Consider the following 15,643-nt stretch of genomic DNA (forward strand, 5'->3'; position numbering starts at 1 on the left):
AATTAAACAAAGATTGTTGTATTTTCAAAAAGTTACCGAGTTCTGACTTGGATAATGAACAGGCTGAAATTCAATGAGGTAGTTTGCTTTCCCTATCTGGAGATGATTTTTCATTTATGTGGTAATTAAAATGCACCCTTTTTATATGCAGCCCAGAAGCCTCAAAAAAGCATGAGTGTAATTAGTCTTTTTCTACCCAAGGACAACCCAATATTTTCAAACTGCTATCAAGTATTTTTTAGGTTGACTCTCCAGTCAATTATTCTATGAAGTAAATTAGGCTCAGGAAGTAAGAAATGTGTATCAGAGACCAAATTCATAAGGAAAGAGTTTCAAGTGATATATAATAAGTGATATTTCTAGTCTAGTGAAAAGGAGTTTGGGTGACATGATAGCAGTGTTCTGATATTTGAGGGGCTGCCACAAAGAAGAGTGGGGTCAACCTATTTTTCAAAGACCCAGAAGGCAAGACAAGAAACAGAGTATGGAAACTAGTCAAGGAGAGAAGCAACCTAGAACTAAGGAGAAGTTGTGGGTACTTCATCACTGGGGTGGGGTGGGGGGGTGGGGCTTAAGAAGAGACTGGACAGCCACTTGTCTGTAATGATATAAGGTCTCCTGTTTGAGCAGAGGGTTGAACTAGAAGAGCCTGTAGTACAGTGGACTAAAGCACTGTTATTAACATCTGCTGCTTGTAATTACTGCAAGTTCAAATCCCACCAGGCTCAAGGTTGACTCAGCCTTCCATCCTTTCAAAGGTAGGTGAAATGAGGACCCAGATTGTGGGGGCAATAAGCTGACTTTGTATAAATATACAAAAGTATGAAGGCTATTGCTTAACGCATTGTAAGCCACCCTGGGTCTCCGGAGAAGGACGGCATATAAATTTAAAAAAAGAAAAGAAAAAAAAAGAAAACCTCCAAGGTCCCTCCCAGCTTGTTATTCTGTTATCTGGCATTCTAAATGCAGCACAATGCTTAAAACAGGCATAATTAATTTTAGGGCCTGGCTGAAGGTTTGTATGCTTTGGCTAAAAGAGAGGTGTCAAACTCAAGGCCCGGGGGCTGGATCCAGCCCATGGGGTGCTTAGATTTGGCCCGTGGGGCCGCCCTTGAAACAGCAAAGGACCGGCCCATGACCCTTTGGGGCTCTGCCCATGAAAATGAGCTCCGTTTTTGCTGGCAGAGGATTGCAGGAGGCCGTTGCAGCCAAAATTGGAGCTCTGGAGCCCATTTTTGCTGGCGAGTGCGTAGGCCACCATAGGCACCCCTGACACAAGTGAAGTTGAGCTGGCCACGTTCCCCCCGAGGTCAAACACAACCCTAATGTGGCCCTCAATGAAATTGAGTTTGACACCCCTAGGCTAAAAGTTGAATTTTTCATCACCAGCCTGGTCCCTTTAACTCCTCCTGCTCCTTTCCATGCATCCTGGAAATGAAATGAGATTAGAAAAAAATGCTGAAGACTGGACTTTTCCTCTAGATTCGGTGGGAGGAAGATGATCAAGAAAGAGGGACACTGGAACAGGGACTTACTGAAGTAGTACAAAGGAAGATTAAGGTGGCATTTCTTCAAGCGTAATAACCAAAACTTCAGTGCAGTCAGCCTAACTAAACTGGTTAGATATTACCTGCTTTCCTGAGCTTCAGCATGTTCAAAGTACAATGAAGAGAAGATGGTGGGAAAGAGATCATCTTGGTTTGTGCTTGGACATTGATAGGGAGATTCTCCTTCCTTTCTTCTTTCCTTCCTTCCTCCCTCCCCCCCTCCCTCTTTCCTTCCCCATTTTAATAGAATGTGAAGAAAAGTGAAAACCAGGGAAATTGACTTTGCCCAATTCTCCATCTTTGATATCTTAGTCTAGACAGCAAATCAGATGTAAAACCTAACCATTCCATCCCCCCCCTTCCAAATTATCTTTGAGTGAATAATAAGGGACAGTCTAGTTTTAATCAGTTGTGCTTTGAATAAATGGATTACATAGCAGACTGACTTTTTCTTTTTCTTTTTTTTGGGAAAAGTGGAATTCCATGTATGCATGCTGCTTAGCACAGGGTCAGCTTATCAGATGCTTCAGGTGACATAGTTGTGCCATTTCACAAACTAGAGATTTGTCACACCTCTCTTAGTTGGTATTTTAGCCAATGACTTCCTATTATACTACTCTCTTCTGTGGCAGGATCCCGAGATAGACATGGAACAATGGGTGGAGAGCAGGAAATGCTGTATGAGAAACAGGATTTCATGTCAGTGCTGAGCTGTCTGTAAGGGCCTCTAGGCATTCCTCCATCCTGCCTGCCTGAACCCCAGCCAATTTTTTTTTCTGACGGAGCCCCAACCGCTCATGTTGTACTCAGTCCATTTCCACTTTTAATCAGTTTCCTGTCCTGCCCAGTTTTCTTTTGTGGCCATGCTGAGACTCTTCAGTTAGGTTTCCAAGTCAGCATGGAAGAAGCAATAGGATTATATTCGCCTGGCAGCTACATGTGACAATAAACAACAAGCTAAAATGCATGGCTAGGCCTTTGGATGCCAATGTGAACTCTTGAATGAATGAAGTTTCTGGAATAAAAAAAAAAATCCAATTTCTGTGGCTACCTAAGTGGAGCTTTTCCTAAGATACTCTGCTGAGTTCCTTCAAACCGAAGAACTATGCATTTATTCTGCTTGATCTAGTGACAATTTCCGCTGTTTAACTGCTGGTAAAGAATGGAGGATTCAAGAACAACAAGCTTAAAAGATACATACGGCGAGTGAGAAATAACAGAAATAATTCTTAATACCTCTTCTTCTGAAATAGTGATGTTTCAATTCTCCTGACATTGAGCCGGTTCCTGAAAATGAGATTGGATACAATTGGACTTCTCAGCTTCTTCTGGCACCTGACAGGTAAAATCTGTTTTAATTATTTTTATGATGGTTCACCCCTCCCCCCTGACTCACTAATTTGAGATGGGCAGCTATACAAATTACACAAATGAATAAACAAACTTTTTTCTATGTCTTACCTAACTATGTCGTACCTATCACCCACATTTCTATGTCAACTATTCTATCAAAGAACCAAAGTGAACTGGGTAGCTCACAAGTTGGGGTTAAAAAAAATCATGAAATGAAAAAAAAGGAATAAAATGGAATGCAAAAATTAAAACAAATCAATTCAGACTGAAGCCAATGTTATAAAATGCATGCAGTATAGGGTTCTAAAAACATTGTTTAAAAAATAAACAATAAAAAAATTTGAGGAATAGAAAAGTATTTGAACTGGCACCCCAACGGCCAAACCTTGGACACAATGAGTCATTAATCTAGTCCAATGGAGAAAGAATATAATCACTGGAATCCATATTGAAAGTAATACCCAACAACTTTACTTTGGGAGAAGGCCACCCAAAAGAGATTCTAGAACTAATGGGTGGGGGGGAGAGAATTTAACCCCCACCAAATTCCTTATAGCTAGGGGCACAGAGAACAGAACTTTCTGATACTTCTTTGAAAAATGATATTTCTAGGTAGAACTATTCATGTGTGCATTTTCTTCTTTCTAATTCACAATTAGCTAGACCAATAGCATCTGCCAGCCTAGTCTGAAAACTGGGGAATTACAGTGAAAATAATCAACAGTAGAAGACAGTGTAACAGAGCCAGGTTAACCTATGGTGGCAAAAAAATCAGAAGCCTCGACATGGCTCTACTACACTGTATTGGATTAACAAATATTGTGAAAAGACATGTGGCTCACTTTATCACATGCAAAAGTCTGTGCCCCTTAATAAAATGAGTTACTTAGAAAAGATAACAGAATGATGAGTAATTTTGAAAGATGCAGTGAAACAGACAAATCTCTTTATGTCCTCTTATGTTGTGTTGCTTTTATTTATATCTAGATGTTGTAGCCACTATCAAACACATAATCAGCAGCTTCTCACTTTGGAAGATACTCAGTCTTGCTTAGTCAGCCTAGGAAAGTGCTACCTCTCTTGAACCATGTATACAGTCTTTGAGTACCTTGGTGAAGGCAAAATTCCACAATAAGATTGTGACCCGTATTAAGAAGTGAACAGACAAAAACGAAATCTGTCTTAATTTTTATTGAAATTTTAATACCAGATATAACTGATATAATCAGTTTCTATGTATTTTACGAAAGATTCTTTCTATCTACATCTACTTTTAAAACTTAAAAGTTTTAAACAATGGCAATTTCTAGGGGTAGGTCTAGGGCACCACCCAAAACTTTAGGTCTTAAGATGGATAAGGTTCTGATGAGGACTCATCAGGAAACTAGTAGATGGATTTGGGATTTAAACTTTTTTTAAAAAAAATCTTACTAATTTTTACTAATAAGAAAATATTTGTTGAACAACAAATATAAAGGGCCCATAATTTATTTTCTCTATTACAAAGTGATTTAACTGACCAGAATGGGAGAATGCAAACTTCAGCATTCCCATCTGCAGAATATCAGACAGAAGTTAACATTTTTATGAGAAATAACATCAGACTGTCATATAACACTTAACTGAAAATAAAGTTAAGCCTTCAGGAAAAGGCCAGCATCCCGAGAAGTCTTTCCGATTGTTGAATTATTTCATATGCAGAGATGGTTATCCAGAATTTTTACAGGTTTAGCAATAAACTTGGAAATAATTTTCTAGATTTCCATAATAGTACACAATTGATATAGATGAATTTCACACGTGCTAATTACAAACATGTATTTTGATGCATGTAATTTTGTGAGAGCCTGACAGGATCAGAGTTAACTTTGACCGTCAAGTCTACTCTCAGTTGGCTTTCCAAGTCAGAACAAATACAGGAATAAATTAGTACATTAGTGATCTAAACTACACTGAATGTGGTCTGAGTGTAAATAAATAGTGTTTTACAAATTAGATTCCTCTGTGCCAACTCACTTTTATTTTTCAAACCCTTTAGTAAAAAAATATAAAATTTTATATTTTTATTTTTATAAAATTTTATTTTCTGTAATGATACAGAATATCATTATCCATATTCAATAATTTTTTAAAAAAACTACTCAATAATTATTATAATTAATGTATATAAATTATATAATATAAATATTATTAAAATGTATAAGACGTCCAACTCCCAGTAATCCAGGACAGTTTACATTTTTAAAATCATTTAGAAACAAAGAAACGGCACAAAAACAACACAACCAGAGGAACAAAGATTGCAAAAAAGAAATAGAATGCTTGAAATTAGTTTAGCTGGGATTGTGTTGTCCACTATAGGGATTTAAAAACTGAGCTGGGAACAGGATTCCAAATAGTGATCACAATAATATATTATGAAGAGGAGCTGTATCTCATGGAAATGCATATGCATTCAGGATGCATCGAGAGATTTACAATTATTTTCATGTCTGCCCAGTATAATTTTATAACTAAGGTTGAGGATTCTTTTTATACTTTCCAAGTATAACAAAACGTTGGGCAGAAATTATGTAAGTAGGGTGTCCATCAGAACAATAATTCTCCAAAAAACCTTAATCGGATCAAAGCTGGTTTGGGGGAAGAGGTCAGCAAAGAAAAAATCAAATATGAAAATGGACCAGTTAAGAGCAGAGACTATGGAGAAAAAAAAATCCAGAAAAATGCCCTGGTATAGGGTAGAAAAAGTGACTGAGAATGGATGCTAAAAGAAATGAAACCAGAATAGAATCAACTATGGAGTCCTTGGTGTTCTCTGAGTTTGCTTGTTGGCTTGCAGACATTTCATTACCTGACTAAGTAACATCATCAGTGCTAAGTGTGATGTTTACTCCCTATTTATAACTGAGAAATAGTATTTGCATGATGATGATGATGATGATGATGATGATGATGATGATGATGATGATGATGATGATGATGATGATAGTAATAAAACTACGTTATTCTATTGGTCTGTTTATTATTCATTCTTTTTATAAAACTAAGTGGCTATGAGTATTGAAAAGCCTCATCCACTTTGAAAAACCAGAGGACTAAATAATATTAGTTTCTGTTAGTATTATTTGTTTAGTATTTTTCTTTATACTCGTTTGCTTATGCTCTCTGACTTCTATGAGTTCTAAGTCTTTCTCTGAGTTTGAGGCTTTCCTCCTCTAACTTTCCCTTTTCTAGGAGAGAGAGGCAAGACTATCTGACATAATCAAGGCAAGATTTAGCATTGAATCATTTCAAACATGCTTATAATTATCTGCTCTCTTCATGTCTATAAGATGGCTGCTTTGGTTCTTTTGATGCAGGTGCAATTCTGGATATCACTCTGGTGGCCAATGTTCTGAGTCCCTCACACAACCACTTCTACCTGTCCTGTGTGACAGGCGAGCGGAACATCAGCCTCCAGATTGACAGAGACAATGCCATGATCAAGACCACATCCAAGTTCCAGATATACAGGAACAGCAGCAAGGAAGTGCATATGCGAGGTTTTTCCCGAGCAGGCCTCGTGGGCATCACATACTGCCTGGGGAAGACACAGTCAGAGCAAACTAGAGTTGTTTATGTACACAACGATATTAACGGTAAGTGTGACCAGAGCAATTCATATACTGATATGTGGTATCTAAAGACCAAAATCTACACTTGAGTAATAACAAGAATTAATGTTTTCAAGTTAATATTTCTCAACATTTACTTCTTATCTCATATGATGTAATGCTTTCTGTCATGATATGACCCCTTTTACACATTAGGTTGTTGGTTTTCTATTGTTTGTATGGAATTGAGCATAGCATAAGTATCCTATGTCTGGTGAGTTGGGCATGACAAAGAACCTACTTTACTTTACTTTACTTTACTTTTACTTTTATTTGATTTATATACCGCCCTACTCCCGAAGGACTCAGGGTGGTGAACAGCCAACAATAAAATACATACATACAAACAAATTACTTCATCTGTAATAGAAGAAAACTTATATGGCTTATATTTTAATTCCTAGAAACCTGTTTCCACCCATCTCAGGTACCCCTACTGCACCAAATACACTTCTGTTCACACACACACACACCTTGCAAATAAATTGAGGTGGAAATAAACCAGCAAGTCCAATCTCTAAATTTGTTTAGAAGGTCAAATGACATGATCCACAGCTATCTCCACTTGACCATATTCAGTGAAGAGAAATTCATCACATTTTTGGATAATACTTGCAATTCTGTCATACTGCTATTCCTTTCCACAATTTATTTTTTTTTAAAAAATAATCAAATCTGGCATCAAATTCATTGTCCTATTTGTTGCATTCTGGGCTAATAGAGAACATCTTCTTCTTCTTCTCTATGATTTCCTTTCATCTTGTCCCCCTGAGTCTTTTGTTTTTAAGATTCAACATTTCCAGTTTATTTAATTTCTTTTTATAAGCCTTCATTGCTGGATTTGTGCTCATCCTCATGTCCCTTCTCTGAATCTATTCCACTTTGTCTAAATCTATCTCTAATAGCAATATCTTGAATTGGACCCAATACATAAAGTGGAAGCTGTATTAGTATAAAGTATGTTGGAATCATTTCTTTCTGAAATTTAAAGGCTGAAATTGAAATTTTGTCATTGCAGTATGAAATTGTATGTATGTATGTATGTATGTATGTATGTATGTATGTACCATGTTTTCCCGAAAATAAGACCTTGTCTTATATTTTTTTGAACCCTGAAATAAGCCCGATTGGGCTTAGTATCCCCTGATAATATTATTATCAGGGGATGTCTTATTTTTGGGGAAACAGGGTATGTACTGCAGCCATATCATATTCATAGTCAAATATCCCTTTTACCTTTTATCCTAACTGTTCTACTTGCCATTTGTTTCTGTGAAATGTCTCAGTGTTATTTGCAACCCATTTCTTTAACCTATCAAATTCCTATTTGGAATTTTATCTCTGCCTTTTAAGGTATTAAGGTATTAGCTATCCCATCAAAATTATATCATCTACAAATTTGATAATAAGCATTCTTTCCACCTCTTCGTCCAGTTCATCAAACACAATGTTCACGTAAGGAGAGGCACAGATCTCCCAGATTGAAAAACACAAAAATAGCTAAGAGAACAAGAGATTCATCTGTCAACAAATAGGAAAATAATAACCAATAGCACCGATGCTCTCAGCCAATGTGGTGTCGTGGTGGAGGTGTTAAACTGGTACTGGGCTATAGCTAAAGGGCAACTGAGAGAAACACTATGTATGCCACCTTCAGCGCCTAAATAAAAGTTGGAATATAACTATAACAACAGTATAAATTTTGTGTGTGTGTGCTTCTGTACTTCACAGATTTTAAAACCCAACTTCTTTCAACAATAAAGAAATCTCTGTGTTAGCCTCTAGATGGTGTAATGTTATCTCTCGAAGAGGTTTACTAAGCTCTCTTCCTTCCTGTCTTGAGACCTTAATGTTCTCAAAAATCTTTTATAATTAATTGTTTTATTTCTATTAAACTTTTTATAAGCTTCTCTGACGTGTAAATTCTACTAATAAGAAGCTAACTCAAATAATTTTGCTCTCTTACACTGTGGGTCAAAATCAGAACATCCCTACAACTGACTGATTATAATTCTTCATTTCTTATTTCAAACCCACCCAATCTTAAATTGCACCTTTATGTTGTCCTTCGATGCCTTTTCGATCTCTTCCTTCCCATAATGACATGTGAAATGTCAGATCAAATAAAAGCATTGCAGATGTCACTGTAGCACTGCAAAAGCCAATATTCACAGAACCACAGCAAACAAACATAAAAAGAATATAGTTAAGACAAGAATTAAAATAGGCACAAATAGGCACAACATTAGACATAGAAAGTAAGCCAAAAATTGTGCAAACAAAAGTAAATGTTTTGGTCAAGCCCAAATGTCTTTTACTATTGTACAAGCAATATAAATTTAAATATAAGTCAATACCGGTAGTGAAAACCCTTATTTGTTATAGGTAAATGCTGCAATCTCATAAAACTTGTAGAAAGTGACAGTAAAACCAATGAAAAATTCAATATTTCATTGGATGTAGTTACATTTTGTACAGACCAATAATTTTAATTGATTTAATATTTCTTGAGAAATCAACAAATTATCATGTATGAAGGGGCTTGAAGCCTCACAGCAATCTCACTTTTAGCCATTTCTGATCCTTTTTTCTTAGGATTGGTTAAACATTTTGATTTTAGATTCACAGGGCCAGTAAATGATTTTCCTTTATAACTCACTTAATAGCAATAATAAACTTATCTAACAAGACTGAAAACAGAAGAGCCTTAGTGCTCTTCTTTTCACAGATATCCACAATGTGCATTTGTGTTTCTGTATATGTGTGTATGTGTGTGTGTAGATCTGCATCATGATGTTATCATGTGAATGATGTAACACTGATAATTTCATCAGAGTTTGTGATGTAAATTATATATCCGTCTCATTTGCATTATATTATCTTGACATAAGTGTCACCATTTTGATCTCATTGCGGCTTGTCATGGATGCCTATGATTCTTATCTGCCTTCCACTTTGGCACAAACATGCTGATTAATCTTTTTTATATACCACATCTCATGATATTTCCTTCATCTCACTCCTAACCTACATTGAGGCAACTTTAGCTATCACTTTTAGCTTTCCAATTTTAAGATAGCTTCTCTCCTCTTTTTTCAACCCAGTTTTTGCTGTGGACAAGATATGGATCAACTCACCGACCATGTAGCTGTTGACATTGACAGGGGCTACAATCTGTTCAACTGTAGCTATTTTAGGCAGCAGCAAGAATATACCTTCCAAAGGAAAATTAGCTTTCTTATACTTTTACAGAGGGTTGAACTAGATGAAACTTCTAATTCTTTCCAATGCCATGCTACACTGTGATTCCACAATGCTAGAGGCTATCCTCCATGGCATTTTAGCTCAGGCTGCAGAAAAAAATGGACATCTGATTTCTGTAGTTGCCTGATTGGTAACTTTTGAAATGCCTGTGTAAGATCTTCTATGGGCCCCTTATAGATGTACCCTTGAAAAGCATGAATTCTGTGTTGTACAATATATTGATTTAAACAAAGAAATATAGCCAGGTTCTTACAGATGTCTGTCGCTGGTGTTATCCAAAGTGAGGAGATTACAAATTTTCTGTTTTTTTCCCACAAGGAATTTTTATTCCTGGGAGTGGGGTTGTCACCTTTTTGCTTGTTCATATGTTGAATTATCTCTCTATGGACTATTTCCAGATACTGCTAGCCGTGACATTCATAGCAAGAACTACTATTCCCTTTCAGCAGTATTTGAGGATGGAACCTTTGAAAAATATTTTTAAAATAGTAGGTGCAGAACTCGGTAAACCTAGGTCTCACAATGGAACTAGTCCCCAAAGAATTTGAGTGGTAGCTCATTCTGCATTCTGTGAAGTTTCCAAGCAGTAGGAGGATGTAGTAACATATGTTTCTTCATAGTAGAAGCACAGTCAGCACAGAAGCAAAGTATTTCTGCTTTACAATACCTTGCTGCTGATTTGATGGTTGCATCATGGAAAGGAAGAAAGGTACATGCGGCAGATAGACAGATTAAAATGGTCATGTGGTTGGGATAATTGATTTGAGTAAAGTATTTTTCTGGGTCACTTTTGACTGTTCTTCTCACCCAACTTCTTGCTTCAGTCTGTCCACTTCTACAGCCTGCAGCCTCCAAATTAATAGCTTTCCCAAGGAAAGACATTTATCAATAGGGAGAAAAAAGTTCCCCAAAATTAGTATTGTATCTTCCTCCCACATAGTGAAGTGTGAATGTTTTTTCTATATATGTTCCTTTCTTCCTGACAATGTATCTAGTCCTTTATATGTTGCATAAAGCAGGATGCGGTCTGGTAAATGGTAGAAAACTCAGATATAAGTGCCATGACAGTGATCTGAGGTCTTCTTTCAAATATCAAGACCATGTTCCTGTAATGAACAAGGAAGACAAAATATTTCAGAATATATTCTGTAACCCAATTCCTTTTTTCCTGTTCAATGTTTCAGCCAACCTGGTTCCAGAGAAAGTAACCCACACAATCAGTCTTTCCCAATCAGCCATACTGGTTGCCAGGATAAAGAATGGGAAGAAAACAGATATCTGGTGGAAAAGGAATGGCAAGTGCTCCCATCATCTAACTGCATGTCTGGGATAAAATCTGACCTTTTTCCAAGACATCCAACTCCTTCTTAGGAAAAACCTCTTAAAGCTTGAGTTTCTTTGCTGATATACAACTTTTATATTTTTAATAATGATTCAAGACCCCAAAGAATTTTGGTTTGTGGAGGTTATATCTATTGATATTCACTGAATTAGGAATTAAAACTGAGAAATGTTAACTCTATCTATCTATCTATCTATCTATCTATCTATCTATCTATCTATCTATCTATCTATCTATCTATCTTCAATGGAGACCCTGAAAGGGTTTCAGGTCCAGGAGTTCCCAGACCACACTTTAAAAACCACTGTGCCATTGATCCATTATGAATGGCCATCCACACACAAGACTATTTATTGGCTTTAAAATGGGAGCCTTGGATTTGCTTAGTTCCTCTACTATTCTATCTGCTTTCCTAATAGCAAAATCCAACTTCATGACCTTCTCATACCTTTGCATGCAAATCATATTCCAAAAGATGTATTTCTATTTCAGTAGTATTTCTTTGTTCACCAGCCTTGGCTTTTTATATTTTTCTTGCTTGTTTCTTTTTTTTTTTTTTTTTTTTTTTTTTGTGCAGGGACTTACTATGACACAATGCACCAGGGTGAATTAAAGGAGAATAAGTCCATTCTGGTCCTGTCATCTGTTACCATGGCTGATGGTGGGATTTACAGCGCCACATTTATAGAGGACAGCCCTTTGTCAAGTGCCTTTTTCAGACTGATAGTGCGAGGTGAGATTGTGCATACCTAAGGCAACCATTTAATGCTTCCTAACATATTTTTGTGGATGCTGCTTCTTAAAGAGAAGAATGCCTCTTTTTAAAACTGCATCTCCCAACCTACTGCTCAAGAACTGCACAAACCAATCTTTTTTACTAGTGAAGAATGTTGAAAGCATAGTTCTAAACATCACACGTTTTCCAGACTAAGAAAAATTATTCTCAAATGGGTATTCCTAAAAAGAATAATGCTTTTCTCTTTTCACTAATTGTTCAGAAAAAATATTTTAATGGTTTGATCATCTTCATTTGCAGAAATGCCCTTTTGTATGCAACAGAGATAAGGAAAAATTCAACTCTCCCATTTTTCCAGAAATGCCTGATACTATATTCTGCAGCCAATGATTGTTGGAGTTGAAATGCAATGAATCTGGAGGGCACTTGATGGAAAATAAATCGTGTCCTATTTTTATTTAATGCATTATACCATGGATTACCATGTTTTTTGTAACATTTATCAAAGCAGTCAGTAAGAATTGCAGCCTACAGGTAGTCCTCGATTTACGATCATTTGTTTAGTGGCTATTCGAAGTTACAACAGCATTGAAATATGTGACCTATGACCACTTTTCACACTTATGACTGTTGCAGCATCCCAAAGGTCACGTGATCAAAATTTGGATGCTTGGCAACTGGTTCATATTTATGACAGTTGCAGTTGTCCCAGGATCATATGATCCCCACCTGACAAGCAAAGTCAATGGGGAAGCCAGATTCATTTTACAACCGTGTTATCAACTGAATAACTGCAGTGATTCACTTAACAACAGTGGCAAGAAAGATCATAAAATGGAGCAACATTCACTTAACAATTGTCTTGCTTGGCAACAGAAATTTTGGGGTCAATTTTGGGCATAAGTCGAGGAGTACCTGTATTTTGTTATTATAGATATGCTATTCACAAATAAATACACATCACTCAGAGTCTTATGATTTGATGACTCACAACAAGTGACCACAAAACTGTCTTTCCCTGTGGGATGTGTTCCAGATATGCTGGGAGTGCACCTACCATTCCCAAACAGCATGACCAATGAAGGACATTCATTTAGGAAACACTGATGTAAAGAAATTTGAATAAAAATTATTGTTAGGCTAATCTGAAGGCCTGTTTTTAACACACAAGCCATTTCCTGAGGTTGTTGCTAGAGACAGAGCACACAATGTATGAAATTATACTTGAATGTTGTGAGTGACTATTGTAGTTTTTCCTCTCTAGTGTTGTCTGGAAATGTCATATTATTATTCTTCCTGTCTCTCCAGGTTGTGCAGCCAAGAAATGGGGCTCATTTTGTGACAAAGACTGTCCTGATTGCCTGAATGGGGGCATCTGCCATCACATTGTGGGAGAATGTATCTGTCCTCCAGGATTCATGGGTACCCGCTGTGAAAGAGGTCAGGAGCCACATGTCATTGTTCTAGTGTAAATGGATGTTCCTGGGCCATGAACTGAACTTGAAAATCAGGAGCTTCTTTACTATAGTAGTTTTCATGGGCTGCAAGGAATATGTCTGGTGATTAAATACAATAGTGGGGACCAAATTTGAGAGTTTTCTGTCTGTTTCCTCCCCTTTTTCCCAGGCTTAAGAGAGTATGAAATCCAAAAATATATGTACCAAGACTAACTCATTCGCTTTTGAGTTTTAAATGATCCCAAATGACTACATGTTGCCACTGAAAGTCCAAAATTATATTTACTGCCCAAACCTGATCTGTGGCCTGCCCTGTGCTATATAAAAAATGGAGGAGGATCCTACATACAGCATCCTTGATAAAATGTGACTCACAGGACCCAATCTGCAATTACATCAGGATAAACATTCCTTTTTGCATCAACAGCATATGATCACCAATGGCCCAGTCAAAGGAAGTGGCCATCTTTGAAGGATCTTCACTGGAAAATTGATGAGGGGCCAAAAATTGAGTGATTTCCTGTCTTTTTTTTTTTTTGGTACATTTTGCAGACTGTAGAAAATCTGAATCAGTGATATCATAGACAGAATACCCTGATCTCCTCTGTTCTTATTCCCTTCTGGGCTGTTTGCAGTTGGGGAAAAATGAGGGAAGGAACGAAATGAATCGCAAGAGAAGGATATATAGACTCATGGGTGGGTGTCTGCCTGTGTGTGCGCGTGGGTATACACACACACACACACACACACACACACACACACACAGAGAGAGAGAGAGAGAGAGAGAGAGAGAGAGAGAGAGAGACACGATCATCATCATTTTAGCCATTGTTTATCCACTGCATAATGAAGGCATGTTCTGTATGTTTCCAACCAATATGGCAAAAGCGTTATTTTGCCAATTGGGCCCGCAATATTTGCTGAACACAAATACCTATACCTATACCTACCCTGTTTCCCCAAAATAAGATATCCCCTGATAATAAGCCCAATCGGGCTTTTGACTGCATGACAATAAGGCTAAGCACTTATTTCAGGGTTCAAAAAAATATAAGACAGGGTCTTATTTTCGTGGAAACACGGTATACCTAATACATATATATACATATACACAGATACAGATACAGAGAGAGAAAGTATATAGTGTGTGTTATGTATATCAATGTATATATATGCAAGAAGGAAGGAAGGAAGGAAGGAAGGAAGGAAGGAAGGAAGGAAGGAAGGAAGGAAGGAAAGGAAGGAAGGAAGGAAGGTTTCCAATGATTTCTGCAGCTTCCCACAAGGATGGGAAAGCTTCTCACAACTCAGTTGGAAAGCCAACAGGAAGTCGGAAGTCAGTCCTGCACCCACTGCTTTTTTGCCCACCTGTGGTCATTCTGTTTCTCAGTTTAGGAAGGAAATATCTCTGAAATGATAACCCAACAGGACATGGGTTGTCTGGTAAAATAAAATTAAAAAAATCCCAGAAGAAGGCGATGGCAAACCATTCTGTAACTCTGCAAAGGAAACTGCATGGATACAGATGTTGGAAGTTATTCATCTTTAGATTTTTCTTTTTGTCATTTACAAAGCAAAGAAGAGGAAGCTGAGGGTCAGATAGTCCCACTACTGTAATCTAATTGTGGAATGCTAATTCCATGCCCATGCTCTGGCATCCTACAGAGATTACCAGATTTACACATGCTCTTTTCAATTAGTTATGGGCAGGGCCGGATTTAGATGAAAAGAGGCCCTAGGCTATTCCACTTATGAGGCCCTTTCACCTATAGTGAAAGTGTAATTTTAATTTTGCTAACAATTTGAATGTAGGCCCCTCTTGATCTTGAGGCCCTAGGCTGAAGCCTAGTTAGCCTATAGGAAAATCCGGCCCTGGTTATGGGTAGAAAATCATGCAATTTATAGCCTCCCTGAAACTCAGCAGAGAGTTTAATGAGTGTCCTGTGAGCAAAGGTATAATTGTGAGATTAGTTCTAGGAGATATGGGAACAGGATTATACAATTGCTGAAGTGAAAGAAGTTCTCTGACAGGAATCTTCTTGTTTTTCCAGCATGTAGAGAAGGCCGTTTTGGGCGAAATTGCCAAGAGAGGTGTCCCAGTGAGCAGGGCTGCAGAGGCTTATCCTTCTGTTTGTCTGACCCATATGGCTGTTCCTGTGCTGCTGGGTGGAGTGGAGTACAATGCAACTCAGGTATGTCTATTTGCAATTGATTTATTGCAGCATGGTGATACTGTCATACTTACCCAGGTAGCAAACATTCCAAATGGATGGAATGAGGAAGGAAAGTAC

At 37.4% G+C, this 15,643-nt stretch overlaps 1 protein-coding gene across 5 annotated transcripts in view; it reads left to right on the top strand.

The window, feature by feature from the left end:
* Positions 1 to 1,144: 1,144 nt before the first annotated feature.
* Positions 1,145 to 15,643, top strand: part of TIE1 (tyrosine kinase with immunoglobulin like and EGF like domains 1) — a 40,061-nt gene continuing 25,562 nt past the window's right edge. For all 5 annotated transcript variants that reach the window (XM_034414831.3, XM_034414833.3, XM_034414830.3 and 2 more), the window contains exons 1-6: positions 1,145 to 2,889; positions 6,260 to 6,538; positions 11,002 to 11,112; positions 11,737 to 11,892; positions 13,204 to 13,335; positions 15,404 to 15,544. In XM_034414831.3, coding sequence (XP_034270722.2) covers positions 2,841 to 2,889; positions 6,260 to 6,538; positions 11,002 to 11,112; positions 11,737 to 11,892; positions 13,204 to 13,335; positions 15,404 to 15,544 — 868 coding nt within the window. In that variant the 5' untranslated portion in view covers positions 1,145 to 2,840. The remainder of the gene's footprint in view (positions 2,890 to 6,259; positions 6,539 to 11,001; positions 11,113 to 11,736; positions 11,893 to 13,203; positions 13,336 to 15,403; positions 15,545 to 15,643) is intronic.

Source organism: Pantherophis guttatus, chromosome 3 (assembly GCF_059756535.1).
Source record: "Pantherophis guttatus breed Tessera chromosome 3, ASM5975653v1, whole genome shotgun sequence".
Classification (NCBI taxonomy): domain Eukaryota; kingdom Metazoa; phylum Chordata; class Lepidosauria; order Squamata; family Colubridae; genus Pantherophis; species Pantherophis guttatus.